This window comes from Bos indicus x Bos taurus, chromosome 24, assembly GCF_003369695.1.
Source record: "Bos indicus x Bos taurus breed Angus x Brahman F1 hybrid chromosome 24, Bos_hybrid_MaternalHap_v2.0, whole genome shotgun sequence".
Classification (NCBI taxonomy): Eukaryota; Metazoa; Chordata; class Mammalia; order Artiodactyla; family Bovidae; genus Bos; species Bos indicus x Bos taurus.
Window position 1 is genome coordinate 10,977,495 of NC_040099.1, and position 15,903 is coordinate 10,993,397.

The 15,903-nt window shown below is 40.5% G+C and overlaps 1 protein-coding gene across 1 annotated transcript in view; it reads right to left on the reverse strand.

Annotated features, from left to right (window-relative positions):
• Positions 1 to 11,987: 11,987 nt before the first annotated feature.
• Positions 11,988 to 15,903, reverse strand: part of CDH7 (cadherin 7) — a 147,934-nt gene continuing 144,018 nt past the window's right edge. The window contains exon 12 of the mRNA XM_027525970.1: positions 11,988 to 14,200. Coding sequence (XP_027381771.1) covers positions 13,707 to 14,200 — 494 coding nt within the window. The 3' untranslated portion in view covers positions 11,988 to 13,706. The remainder of the gene's footprint in view (positions 14,201 to 15,903) is intronic.

The window sequence follows — 15,903 nt, forward strand, 5'->3', positions numbered from 1 at the left end:
AACCCACTCCTTTGTCATTACCTCTGTTATTACCTAAAGTGGGTCTATAACAATGAAATTTTCACCATTGGAAACACCCTAAGCTGTTCTTTTGGAGGACTAGGGAAGGAAATCAGTGGTTTACATTCCCTCAGAGCAATAAGAGGATGAGGCTTATGGCTGTTTCAACAGGTTCCCAGCCTCAGGGCACAGACTTGGATTGTTTTTCATCATGATATCTATTCCCATCCTGGTGGACAAACCAGTAATGAGTTAAGAGTACAGCCCCTTAATCCTACCCAGCATTGGTCATGTTGGAGGCCTTGGGGATGCCCAACTCCAGTCCGGGGGTCCCAGAAAGTTGACCTGCCTCAATCTGCCTAGGGATCTTGTCCTCAAAAAGTTGTGATGCATCACCCTGCTCAGGGATCTGCCAGTCCAGGGGTCCCAGGAGGTTGTCATGCTTCAAGCTGCCTGGGGATCTGCACCGTGACCCGGGGACTCCTGGCTCTCAGGTTGCAACAGTACTGGGTAGGATAAGCTTCAGAAAGACTCACCCCTAAGGAAGTCCACCCATGGAAATAGAAGGAAGCCTATTAGTTGTGGGATTATGCCCAAACTCAGCAATAACTTAGGAGTGCAATGGGAACCACATTGCCTTTCTGGAAAGTCTAAAAGAGGCCCTCCAAAGTGTGATTTTAAAGGACAAATTTCTGTCTCAATGTGCATCAGACATCAGGATAAAATTACAACAGCTACAGCAGCAGGACCTATCTGCCTCTTCAGATGAGATCGTCCAGACAGCCACCAATACCTTTTATAACAGAGAATAGGAGAGGGAGGCCAGGAGAGGCCAGGCCCAGGAGAGGGAGAGAAGGAAGGAGACAAGGCATGCCCAGATGCTGGCCACCCTCCAGGGAAGCCCTAAGGCAAACCCCAAGTCCTTGAAGGACAAAGCATGAGGCAAATGCCTAATCTTTAGACAGGCAGGACATTGGGCCAAAGAGTGTGCAAACCATGGAAAGTCTTCTAAAACAGTTTGCTACAAATGCCATCAACTGGGGCTGTGGGTGGAACTCTGCCCTCGGAACCCGTGGGCCTCAAGGTCAAGTGCCAAGTCTCCCCTCATGATGGTTCAACAGGACTGAAGCCCATTCCAGCCACCCCGCCTTTCACAGATAACCATCACGGGGCTGGAGCCAACTGGATGTGGTAGGTAGGTGCAAGAATTTCTTAGTTGACTCAGGGGCTACCTACTGTGTTCTAACCTCCTATTCCAGAGCCTTCTCCTCCCAAATCTGTACCATTTGGGGTGCTACAGGAAAAACACTAACAAAAAGACTTACCTGAGCACTTCTTTGTTACTGGGATGAAAAATATTTCCCACAAGTTTCTGGTGGTCCCTGAGTGTCCTACTCCCTTATTGGGAAAAGATTGTTCCCTGCCTTCTAAATCTTCCAGCTATTGATGACTTGATAGAAGATGCTTTAAAACTCTCTTATGGGGGCAAACTATTTTTACCAGCAACCAAGTGAAACAACTCCTGAGTGGGAGAGGCCATTTATGGATGTCTGAACAAAGAATCCTCAGATATCAAGTAGAACTAATGGAAAATCTAGGCCTGACTATATCCCTTTGTGTGGTTCTTAACCCAGCTAGCCTCCTGTGTACCCCCGAGGGCTCTCTCCCCTTTCACTCTTGCCTAGAAACTTTGGACCACTGGACAAAACCCCGAGAGGGGTTGTCAGAAGATCCTCTGACCAATCCTGAGGAAATCTGGTACACTGATGGAAGCATTTCTCTTGGATGGGAAAAGAAGAGCTGGATATGCAATAGTCTCCAGTTTTGAGACCATAGAGGCTAAACCTTTGTCACCAGTTTACTTCAGCCCAATTGGCTGAGCTCATAGCCCTGAATCAATCTTTAAAGCTGGGAAAAGGAAAAAGAGTAGCCGTTTACACTGCCTCCAAGTATGCCTTTCTGGTGCTACATGCACATGTGGCTATTTGGAAAGAAAGAGGCCACTTGACCACCCGAGGGTCCCCAATCAAATGTGGTGATCAAATCCTTAGCCTCTCAGAGTCAGTCCATCTGCCCACTGAGGTTTCAATCTCCCACTATAAAGGACACCAAAAAGGGGGCACAGACGTGGCATGAGGGAACCAAGCAGCTGATGAGGCAGCTAAGAGAGCAGGGTTACAGAACAATGATAAGGGCTGGCACCTTGGTTCCACAGACTAATTTGCCAGAAACTCCTTCATATACTGAAAGTGAGACTTTTTAAACTAAGAGTGAGGGTTTTCAAGAAGATTGTATGGGGTGGTTCCAAAAGGAGGGACTCTTTTTTCTGCCTGGGAACCTCCAATGGAAGTTGGTTAACTCCTTACATGCCGCCACTCATTTAGGGAAGAAGGCCCTCCAAAAATTACTAGAAAGGTCCTTCAGAGGAACAGGCCTCCAAACAACTATAAGGCAAGTGGTCTCCTCTTGTGCCACTTGCCAATTAAACAACCCCCAAGGAGCTCAAAGACCCCAGCTGGCCCAGCCCGTCCAACAACATGGGATCTACCCAGGAGAGGACTGGCAGATGGACTTCACCCAGATGCCAGTTTCTCAAGGGTACAAATACCTATTAGTTGTAATAGATACAACCACAGGATGGATTGAAGGCTTTCTTACCTAGACTGGGAAGGCTGAGGAGGTGGTAAAAAACTGCTCCATGAAATCATTCTGAGATTTGGTCTGCCAAGGTCATTACAAAGTGAAAATGGGGCATCATTTCCTTCTAATATCACCCAAGGTGTCTCTAAAGCATTGGCCATTACTTACTATCTTCATTGTGCCTGGAAGGCTCAGTCTTCAGGAAAAGCAGAAAGAGCCAAAATACAAAAGTTACTCAGTTGTGTCCAACTCTTTGCGACCCCATGGACTTAGTCCATGGAATTCTCCAGGCCAGAATACTGGAGGGGGTAGCCTTCCCTTCTCCAGGGGATCTTCCCAACCCAGGGATCAAACTTAGGTCTCCCACATTGCAGGCAGATTCTTTACTGGCTAAGCCACAAGGGAAGCCCAAGAATACTGGAGTGGGTAGCCTTTCTCCAGGAGATCTTCCTGACCCAGGCATTGAACCAGGGTCTTCTCATTGCAGGCAGATTCTTTACCAACTGAGCTATGAGGGAAATTACAAAGAAAGAGCCAACCAATTCTTAAAGTCCGTGATAAAAAAGATAACCCAGGAAACCTCGCTGGGATGAAAGGAAGCTTTACCAATGGTTCTCCTTTGCACTTGTATTGCCCCCAAGGAACAGGTTGGTCTTAGTCCTTATGAGATGCTATATGGGAGACCTTTTGTTTATGTCAATGACCTCTTCCTCGATCCAGAGCCTCAGTCCCTCTGGTCTTAAACCATGGCCATTGGGCAATTCCAACAGGATATATGCTTGTGGGGTGTCAACCAGGACCCAAAAGATTCTAAACAGCCACCAGTATATTCTCCAGTAGTCCTTTAAAGTCTGGAAAGATGGGTCCCCAAAGGCTCAACACCAGCCTACATGGAAGGGCCCCTACCCTGTAAAACTTTCTACCCCCACAGCAGTCAAGGTACCAGGACATGACTCCTGGATTCACTATTCACGAGTCAAGCCATGGAAGAAAACAGAAGAGGACATTCAATACACCTGTGAGCCCCTGAGAGAGCTCAGATACCTATTCAGGACTACAAATGAGTGCCACTCTAATGAATACCCCCATAATTAAGTTTGTGGGATAAGATTTCTCAGGACAGCTCTAAGGAACCAACACAGCTTGGCAGGAGTTGCACTCCAAAATAGACAGGAGATAGATCTCTTGTCCTGATTCCTGAACAAGGAGGGCCTTGAGCCATCTTGAATGAGATGTGTTGTTTCCGGGCAAATACCTCCAGCTAAATTAAAGAAAGCCTCACAGTACTCAAGAAAAACATTCAGCTCCTACAGGATCTCAAGAACGAGCTAGAGAGTCCTCGGGGGTGGCTACAGTCTCTCTTTGGGGGATCCTTCTCCTCAGTTCAGTCACATCAGACTTTGCAACCCCATGGACTGCAGCACACCAGCCCTCACTGTCCATCACAAACTCTTGGAGATTACTCAAACTCATATTCATTGTGTCAGGTCAGGGATGCCATCCAACCATCTCATCCTCTGTCATCCCCTTCTCCTCCTGCATTCTGTCTTTCCCAGCATCAGGGTCTTTTCAATGAGTCGGTTCTTCACATCAGGTGGCCAAAGTATTGGAGTTTCAGCTTCAGCATCAATCCTTCCAATGAATAGTCAAGACTGACTTTATTTAGGATTGACTGGTTGGACCTCCTTGCAGTCCAAGGGACTCTTGAGAGTCTTCTCCAACACCACAGTTCAAAAGCATCAATTCTTTGGCATTCAGCTTTCTTTATAGTCCAACTCTCACATCCATACATGATTACTGGAAAAACCATAGCTTTGACTAGACAGACCTTTGTTGGCAAAGTAAGGTCTCTGCTTTTCAATATGCTGTGTAGGTTGGTCATACTTTTTTTTTTTTTCCAAGGAGCAAGCATCTTTTCATTTCATGACTTCAGTCACCATCTGCAGTGCAGTGATTTTAGAGCCCCCCAAAATAAAGTCTCCTACTGTTTCTATTGCCTTCCCATCTATTTCCCATGAAGTGATGGGACCAGATGTCATGATCTTTGTTTTCTGAATGTTGAGTTTTAAGCCAACTTTTTCACTCTCCTCTTTCACTTTCATCAAGAGGCTCTTTAGTTCCTCTTCATTTTCTGCCATGTGGGTAGTGTCATCTGTGTATCTGAGGTTATTGACATTTCTCCCAGCAATCTTGATTCCAGCTTGTGCTTCATCCAGCCCAGCATTTCACATGATGAACTCTTCATAGAAGTTAAATAAGCAGGGTGACAATATGTAGCCTTGACATACTCCTTTCCTGATTTGGAACCAGTCTGTTGTTCCATGTCCAGTTCTAACTGTTGCTTCTTGACTTGCATACAGATTTCTCAGGAGGCAGGTCAGGTGGTCTGCTACTCCCATGTCTTTAAGAATTTTCCACAATTTGTTGTGATCCACACAAAGAGTTTGCTGTAGTCAATAAAGCAGAAGTAGATGTTTTTCTGGAACTCTCTTGCTTTTCGATGAAACAGTGGATATTGGTTATTTGATCTCTGGCTCCTCTGCCTTTTCTAAATCCAGCTTGAACATCTGGAATTTCACTGTTCATGTACTGTTGAAGCCTGGCTTGGAGAATTTTGAGCATTACTTTGCTAGTGTGTGAGACGAGTGCAATTGTGTGGTAGTTTGAACATTCTTTGGCATTGCCTTTCTTTGTGATTGGAATGAAAACTGACCTTTTCCAGTCCTGTGGCCACTGATGAGTTTTCCAAGTTTACTGGCATATTGAGTGCAGCACTTTCACAGCATCATCCTTTAGGATTTGAAATATCTCAACTGGGATTCCATCACCTTGACTAGCTTGTTTGTACTGATGCTTCCTAAGGCCCACTTGCTGTGGGGAGACAGAACCAAGGAAATTACACACTCCCCCAACATGTTTTAAATTATTACAGACAAAATGCAATTGCTATGTAGTTATCTGATCTGTTGTTTAAAAAGTTGATTTCTTTTGAAGAACTGGTCATATTCAACAAACTATACATTCCATATCTTGAGATACATAAACATAGTATTTATATTCATAAAAAATATAGCATGTAGCAATAAGATAGTGAATCATATAATTTTTCCTGCTTTTAAAAATATCAGTCATTAGCAGCATAATTTCATCAGTTAATGCAACAAAAATGTAAGAGTTAATTTGAGTGTATATTGTAGCAACATTCTTAGTAGTTATATAGCTACTAATGTATTTATTTATAATGCTTGTTCATGGGAGCTTTGAATAACCAGATAACTAATTCCTGAGTAGAAGATTTTGGCGGGTACTCTTTCTGCCCCCTTCTGATGCCTATGTCAGAAGCTTTCTCTATCTCCTTTATACTTCAATAAAACTTTATTACACACACACACACACACACACAAAGAAGATTTCTTAATGCTCATTTTATGCGTAGACTAACATATCAGTAGTACCTATGCATATTATTTTTTAATTTCTGATGGCTTCTTCATTTATAAAAGGCTATTGGAAGATATTGAAAATGCTTTCAAGTCATCAAGAGTACAGAATGGTTTTCATATTAAGTCAGTATTATTCTACTCTAATTCTTTGAAGTATATAAATGATTAATTACACAAGCACCAGTCATGACTGACAGAATTATTGAATTCTCTATCAGTATGCCCATGCTGATTTGCTTAACTCTTATTAGCAGTTAAATTAGTTTGGTTTGGATCTCAACCTGCAAAGACCTTATAAGTTCAGTTCAGTTCAATCATTCAGTCGTGTCTGACTCTTTGCGACCCCATGAACCACAGCACGCCAGGCCTCCCTGTCCATCACCAACTCCTGGAGTTTACCCAAACTCATGAAAGACTTTATAAAATACCTGTTCTAAAGTAGTTGCTTCAATTAATAATATCAATTGTGTCTTTTCCCAACTTAGGATATTAATTGCATGTTTTTTCCCTTATTGCATATTTCCCAAGCCAGAAATTATCCATGTTTACCACTAAGAGGAAATATAATCAATCTTATTACATAATTTCCATAATTTTCCATAATAAAGCCTTACATTTTTACAGTGCTTTACAGTTTACACAGCATTTTCACTTAATCATCTCACAAGCTTCTAAAACAGACAGGATGGTAATTAACTCAGTTTTAATCACAAAGATATAAAGGTTCAGAGAATTAGAGTGGTATCCAGGGCACAGCCAAAATGTGCTGGAACTGACTTCTACCCAGATTTGATAACCACGGACAAGGGGTGCTTCCTCTTACACCAGTGATGCTCAACAAGCCAAAGCCTGGTGACAAGTCACAATAAATAATTCACATTCCACACTCTGTGTTGACAATGAGATGGCATCTACACAATAAAAAGAAAACGAGGAAGACAGTTATCCAGATAGTTCAGCTAAATGCTGTCCCCTTAACACCACAATCCTTTCCCAATTTAGATTCTTAAGCAAACAAAATATTGCTCCCTTGAATTTATCAGACTTTGTCTTATTGCTTAATAGGCATTTGCCAAATGACAATAATACACTGGAATTAACAAGATAATATTAGGTTATTTTTTAAGGTCGTTTCAGACATACTTTCCAATGTCACTCAATCATACACACACACCTGTTCTTTTAAGATCCAAGCCAGTACAAGGCAGCATAATAATGAAAAAGTGTCAAGAATGTTGCACACACAGGCTGTCTCCTTTTTGCTTGAAAAATTACTCCTGGAATTATACTTTATAGTACCTGCCAAGTCACAGCCTCAAATAACTCCCATTTTTCTTAAGGGCTAATCCCACTCTTCTGAAACAATTTCAATTACACTGAAAATGGAAATGCTATTATTCCTTTCTTGTTCTTTTGATTATGATGATGATTTGTTACTTAATCTTATTATGTTAGTTTTCCTAAACTTTCATATACCATGGAATATATACACAATATATGTTAATAATTTAAAAATAATTGACTATAGAAAAGGAAAGATATACCCATTTGAATGCACAGTTCCAAAGAATAGCAAAAGAGATAAGAAAGCCTTCCTCAGTGATCAATGCAAAGAAATAGAGGAAAACAATAGAATGGGAAAGACTAGAGATCTCTTCAAAAAATTAGAGATACCAGGGGAACATTTCATGCAAAGATGGGCACAATAAAGGACAGAAATGGTATGGACCTAACAGAAGCAGAAGATACTAAGAAGAGGTGGCAAGAATACACAGAACTATACAAAAAAGATCTTCATGACCCAGATAACCACTCATTTAGTGTGATCACTCACCTAAAGACAGTCAACCTGGAACGTGAAGTCAAGTGGGCTTTAGGAAGCATCACTACAAACAAAGCTAGTGGAGGTGATGGAATTCCAGTTGGGCTATTTCAAATCCTAAAAAATGATGCTGTTAACATGCTGCACTCAATATGCCAGTAAACTTGGAAAACTCATCAGTGGCCACAGGACTGGAAAAGGTCAGTTTTTATTCCAATCCCAAAGAAAGGCAATGCCAAAGAATGTTCAAACTCCCACAAAATTTCACTCATCTCACACACTAGCAAAGTAATGCTCAAAATTCTCCAAGCCAGGCTTCAACAGTACATGAACAGTGAAATTCCAGATGTTCAAGCTGGTTTTAGAAAAGGCAGAGGAATCAGAGATCAAATAACCAACATCCACTGGATCATCGAAAAAGCAAGAGTTCTGGAAAGGCATCTACTTCTGCTTTATTGACAATGCCAAAGCCTTTGACTGTGTGGGTCACAACAGACTGTGGAAAATTCTGAAAGAGATGGGAATACCAGACCACCTGACCTGCCTCTTGAGAAATTTGTATGCAGGTCAGGAAGCAACAGTTAGAACTGGACATGGAACAACAGACTGGTTCCAAATCAGGAAAGAAGTATGTCAAGGCTGCATATTGTCACCCTGCTTATTTAACTTCTATGCAGAGTACATCATGCGAAATGCTGGGCTGGATGAAGCACAAGCTGGAATCAAGATTGCCGGGAGAAATATCAATAACCTCATATATGCAGATGACACCACCTTTATGGCAGAAAGCAAAGAAGAACTAAAGAGCCTTTTGATGAAAGTGAAAGAGAGAGTGATAAAGTTGGCTTAAAACTCAACATTCAGAAAACTAAGATCATGGCATCTGGTCCCATCACTTCATAGTAAATGAGGAAAGAATGGAAACAGTGAGAGACTTTATTTTGGGGGGCCCTAAACTCACTGCAGATGGTGACTGTAGTCATGAAATTAAAAGACGCTTGCTCCTTGGAAGAAAAGTTATGACAAACCTAGACAGAATATTAAAAAACAGAGACATTACTTTACTAACAAAGGTCCATCTAATCAAAGCTATGGTTTTTCCAGTAGTCATGTATGGATGGGAGAGTTGGACTATAAGGAAAGCTGAATGCTGAAGAATTGATGCTTTTGAACTGTGGTGTTAGAGAAGACTCTTGAAAGTCCCTTGGACTTTAAGGAGATCCAACCAGTCCATCCTAAAGGAAATAAGTCCTGAATATTCATTGGAAGGAATGTTACTGAAGCTGCACTATTTTGACCACCTGATACAAAGACCTGACTCACTAGAAAAGCCTCTGATGCTGGGAAGGATTGAAGGTGGGAGGAGAATGAGACAAAAGGATGAGATGTTTGGATGGCATCACTGATTCGATCGACATGAGTTTGAGTAATCTCCAGGAGTCTGTGATGAACAGGGAAGCCTCGTGTGCTGCAGTGCATGGGGTCGCAAAGAGTCAGAAACGCTGAGTGACTGAACTAAACTGATAGATTTAAGTTCAAATAAACTACCTAGACAAACAGAAAATGAATTTTCTTATGTGTTAACTGTCACATACGTTCCATTTGTCCCCAGACATCCCTGATCAGAAACAGTTTAGAGTAAGTCCAAGCTTTCTTTCAATCAACTTTAATTAGATCTGCTGCTGCTGCTAAGTTGCTTCAGTCGTGTCCGACTCTGTGCAACCCCATAGACGGCAGCCCATAAACTTTCAAATAATGATTTAGAAACAACTTGGGTAGTTAGAACAGTTTGAAAGTCAACTTTTGTTGTTGTTCAGTCACTCAGCCATGTCCAACTCTTTGTGACCCCATGAACTGCAGCACGCCAGGCTTCTCTGTCCTTCACTATCTCCCTGAGTTTGCTCAGACTCCTGTCCATTGAGTTGGTGATGCCTGTTGCCCCTTCTCCTCCTGCCTTCAGTCCTTCCCAGCATCAGAGTCTTTTCCAACGAGTCACCTCTTCTCATCAGGTGGCTGAAGTCAAAAGGTGTCAAAATAACATGGAAAATTTGATGCTTAATATTTGTAAGTAGTACTTAACAATGTTAAAATATTTAAACAAGATGCTTTTTGCCTCTTGCAGTATATCTAACTTTATCTTAAGCTCTTTTGGATTTTATATTTGAATATGATGCTAACACTTTATTTGCATGTAAGTTCTTTGAGCATGTGCACCATACCACAAATACAATTCCTACCTTATACAACTATGCCATTTACATGAGAATAATTGCCGAAGACTGCTCGTCATCCAGTGTGGTAGATGTAATTGTGCGTGAAGTTAAAATAAATGTAAGACATTTTCAGAGGGCAGAGTGAATAGGCGGGTAGCAAAACCCTCACATTATTATTTCTTGCCTAACTGTAACTGCAGTCAGCCTCAGCTGAGCTTCCCACCAAAGGAAAAAGTTGACCAGCTTCATCTAGATGACTGCTTGTAGAAAGATCTACTCATTGCCTCTGTACAGCATCTTGTCTTCTTCTCTCCTTCCTAATTTTGGTCTGCAACTGACTTTGGAATATTGCTTTAGCATAGTGCACATCCGGAATCATAATTTAGGCTTGATCAGCAAAATTCCACTTTCTTGATAAGGTTTAGCTTTCCTATTCTTTATGCTGACTTAAAATTATCCAAGAGTAATAATCTAGAGTAGAGGCCTGAGTTTATTTCTTTGAGTTGGAAGGTAACAAGTTAAATGCAATTAATTTTAAGAAATGAAATTGTCCAAAATATGCATTACTTTGTATACCTTCAGTTTCTAATGGTGCCCCCACAGGGACAAATGGAAAATATGTAAAGTTGTTGACTTCCCAACCATTTTCTGCATCCCATATGAAGCGGGTCCCCTCCTTTCTACCTGTAGCTCCAAGGATCTGAAACTAGGAAGTCACGACTACATGAATCTGTATTTAGTAGTAGAACAGGGCACATATTGCTCTCATGTCATCATTTGATATTCTATTCATTCATACTGTATTTACAACTAGATTTCCTTTTATAAAGCAAGCAGTGAAGTGTTAGTAAACAGCTACCAACTATTAACAGTTCTCAAAAAAAGAAAAGGTAGTGTTTGCTTATTTCTGTGAAGGTCTATTACCACCATGGCTGACCTACCAAGATATTATCACTAGAAGCAGAATCGGGAAGAAATATGCAGAATTGGTACTTAGGAGCTGTTCCGAGCTGGCTCCAGTCCACCACTGAATTTTAGTGGTTAGATGATATAACAGGTATTTATTTAGACGCTTTTGGAAAATTCTGTAACTAGCTCTAACACTGATTTTTGTTCATTGACTATTCTCTGGGTTTACAACAGAGCCTCTCTCTCAAGCATGTCAGATAAACATATATAACCCTAGATTTCAGAAGAAAAAAAAGAGAACTAAAATAACATTCACTATCATTAAAAGAAGCTTAGCTAGAATACTTCATATAAATTCTCTATTAGGGACACACTTGCAGCCATCTCAAGATTTCTTTTAAACACCAATGAATCAAGTTCAATACCGAATTATCATCATCTTTCACACACAAAATGGCAATTGAGTATATGCAAGAATTTCAAATCTTTATTTAAATTAAAGCCTTCCCCCCAATCATTTACTGGCAAATATGAAATTTTTTTTGAAAAAAGAAGAAAATATATATACTTTAAAAGGAGAGAAAGCAAGATGAATGGTGTGATGTTCCTTTTCTAAAGTACATTCAAACTTCCATTTATGCAACAATCAGCAGCTGTGACATCATAACCCAAATGTACTATCTTCTTGTGGACAAGGGGATTATTATACAATCATATTCTCAGCACCTTGCTGACTTAACATTTATATCATTCCTGCCCTGCATTCTGATTTTATGGACTTGGGTGAATGTACTATGCTTTACTTTTGTAATCTGAAAAACGTATGTGATTAAAAGTCATGAACAGTATCCTTTACTCTGTTATACAATTGGTTTTGCATATGCATATGTGTATTAATACAGCAAGAAGCATGTCTAGTCATGAAACAATGTCTATAAAACTATTCAAATGAAAGAACTGTTTACAGATAATCGTATTTATTGAATTATTTATTTTGATGAAGCTGAAGGCCACTTTCACATACTTCATTTCTAAAGGTGGGCTGCAATTTTACAGAATCCTACAGAGTTTCTCCTCATGTAATCAAAATACTGATACTCTGGTTCCAGTGTTTGTCTTTCAGAAAGCACTTTTAGAAACACAATTTCCTATACAATGTCCACTATCTGTAGATTTATTAGAACCCATCAATAAACCCTTTTTAAAAGGTAAAAAGAAAAAAAAATTCATTCTTACTTGACTATATTCACATTAAACTAGTATTAACCTAGAAAATAATGTTAGGTAGAAATAACACTTTCGTCATAAAATTCTTTTTCTCAAACACATGTGATTACTTGAATTTCCTCTGCTCACTTTGGCACGTCTAAACTGGTACAGAAAGTATACACTATTTGGATAATTCTTGAGGAACATATTTGCATCAGAATTGAAAGATGGATTTTGAAATTTATAACATTACATTGTTTAAGATATATTCAAAAAAATCTGTCCATATTTTTACAGCAAAGGAGGAGGGGAAAACAAATTCTCAAAAGTTTTTGGAGCTTCTAGAACTTGTTACCTTGAAAAATAAATCTTGCATCAAAGAAAATCTCAATTCTCTCTGAAATCTTCCTTCTATAATACACTTCCTTCCAATGTTCTCTAAATTCTAATGGCTCAGACAGACAACTTCTATGTCCTTGTAGCTGTGTTCCTCTCTGAGATGTGAACAGTATTAAGGGCTCAATTGCTCAACCTTTTTTTTTCTTTCTTTCTATTTCTATGCTTCATTTCCTTCATGTAGCTCAGAGTGGAAACAAATCAACATGTTCTGATGAGCTTAATATTCCGAGGCAGGAAGATGGACCTGAATTGAGTGGAGATTGGAGCTCCAAAATAAATATAACACCATGTGTCAAATAAAAAAAGAAAAGGTAGTCTCCTGTACAAATCAGAAGAGATAATAAAAAAAAAAGGCAACGAATAGACAGCAACTTTTTTTCATACCTACACAAGTATCTCAAAAAGATTGCCAACTTTAAGAATGATTTACCTGTTGCTTATTTGGAACACTTCTGGATTTATCTGCTAAACAACGGTTTATGTTGCCTTAAACCAAATTTTATTGGCTTGTATTGGAGGACTGGGGAGGATTTTCTGAGAATTTTTATATTGCGAAATAAAATATATTTGCTAACCTACAGCAATAAAATTCTGCTGGATGCTCTAATCTAGCAAGCAGAAAGCATCACTGTAAATTAAATTTGTCCCAAGTTTTGATATGCAAGAAGTTCCAGGACTTTTTCCTGGCATATGGTGTATTACTCCCTCACTGCCGATACCATCACTGCACTACTCACTCAGAAGGCTGGGTGCCTTTGCAGGTATCTGAGAGTTGCTGTCTATTCACAAACCACTGAGCATTTCTTTTTTTTTTTTTTTTCCATCAAAAAAGCTTTCAAATGCTCAGAGTCTGTGGTCAGTGCAGTCCCTTGGACAAGTCTAATGAAGATTTGCTTCACCAAGGCAGAAACCTAAACAGTTAAAAATGGAGGAATATTTACAACCATTTCCCTTTAGCAAGCGGAGTTCTTGTGTTCTGCACGTCTTTTGTTTGTGTTGCTGTTTTTTTTTTTCTTTTTTTTTTTTGCCTTTACTTTTCCTTCAGTACCTTTCAAACGAAGGTCTCCAGGGCTATGAGTACAAGCTCTCCTGGCCGTTTCCATACATGTCTGCGAGGCGTTTAAAACGCGGTCCCCAGTCACTAAGGTAGTCATAATTCTGATCAGAGTTTGAGCTGATGGAATCTAGGGAGCTGAGAGATTCCGCCACCGAGCCATTCCCCTCGAAGGCGTACGTCTGCAAGGAATCATAAGGCGGGGCGCAGGGATCCACGTCGGCTTCTTTCAGTCTCTCCCAAATAAATTCCCGGAAAATGACATTATCCGGGATGCTTTTAAAAGTCGGTCGACTCAAAAACTGGATTTCCGGGGTCACATCCCTCCGGGTCTTGGTGTCTCTCATGACGTTGAGGTTTCTGAGCGCGGCCATGTCGAAGGCTTCCGTGTCTTCCTCTCCCCCACCCTCGTCGTCGTATCGGACGATGTTTTCTCTGATATCTCTCTCTTCGTCGAAAATCAGGGGCTCTTTTTTCCGTCTTCTCATGGTGACGATCAGGAGGATCAGCACTATGACAAGGAAATAGCAAAGGGACAGTTTCAGTCAACTCACCGGTTACCCCCTCCATCCTGGGGAAAGTAGGTCTCTGGTGTTGATTTCAGGTGTTTGTCCTTTAAAGGGAAATGAATGGGCTGCCTACTTAGGCGGGAACTCACAGCAGTAGATGCGCTCAAATTGCTAAAACGCCTTTAATATCAAACACTTTTTATACATCAAGAAACCCTTTCCCACACCAGTTCAGAATGATGCCACCCTCTTGAATGTAACCTCCAAAGCATTTGACAGAGCTCATGGGAGGACCAGCTCAGGATTAACATAATAATTTCAAAGCCATGAAACACAAAGGGACCTTTCTTTCTTTTTTTTTTTGGAACTCTTTTAATTGCTGGAAAGGCAAAGCGACATTCATAAATGTTTGGGGTCTAATTTAACAACTGCCGTTTCCGAGGGAAATGGATTATAGCATTTGGCTGGGTTCTTTGAAGAAATGCCTAGTACTTGTCTAGGAAACTCAGCTGTTAAATAAAATCCAGTACGTCAGACCCTATACAAACATTAAAAGCTTCCCTCTAATAGAGTCCCACTTTCAGCATGAAACACTGAACTGAGTTTTTAATGTATTATGCCTACAGGTGTTATGCCTACAGGTTGTAAGGTTTTAGCAGTAGCCAAAGATTGGTGGAAGAAATCAATCATTTCTTTAACATTAGGAGTTTTTCTTTTATCAAAACATGCATAATAAAGGAGATGTTTGCACTGGAAAACAGAGACAAACAACTACACTGGCTATACTTTTAAACAAACTGAATATACTTTTTGTAAGTTAATTTTTTTGGAGTTTAGTCGCTTTACAATGTTGTGCTAGTTTCTGCTGTATAGCAAAGTGAATCAGCCATATACATATATCTGGTCTTCTCTGGATCTCCTTCCTATTTTGGTCAACCCAGAGCATTGAGCAGAGTTCCATGTGCTATACAGTAGCTTCCTGCCAATTAATCCATTTTATACACAGTATCCGGAGAAGGCAATGGCAGGCACCCCACTCCAGTACTCTTGCCGGGAAAATCCCATGGATGGAGGAGCCTGGTAGGCTGCAGTCCATGGGGTCCCTAGGAGTCGGACATGACTGAGAGACTTCACTTTCACTTTTCACTTTCATGCATTGGAGAAGGAAATGGCAACCCACCTCAGTATTCTTGCCTGGAGAATCCCAGGGACGGGGGAGCCTGGTGGGCTCCCGTCTATGGGGTCGCACAGAGTTGGATATGACTGAAGCGACTTAGCAGCAGCAGCAGCAGCATGCATAGTATCAGTAGTGTATACACCAGTCCCAATCCATCCTATCGTCCTCTTCCCCCTTGATGTCCATACATTTCTAGTCTATATCCATGCCTCTTTCTCCTTTGCAAATAAGATCATCTACCTCGCTTTTCTCAAACTGAATGTGCACTTTTGCGCCTCTTAAGAAATACAGTTGGCCTTCTGGATCGGCAGGTTCCACATCCAAAGATTCAACCAAACTCAGATTGAAACTTTTTTTTTGTTTTTCAATTTCAGGAAGTTCCAAAGAGCAAAACTTGAATTTGCTTCACTTAGGCTACAATTTATACAACATTTACGTTGAATTTGCAACTACTGACATAACGTTTACATTGTATTGGGTGTTAGAGATGATCTGAAGTAAAGCGGAAGATGTACATGGGTGATATGT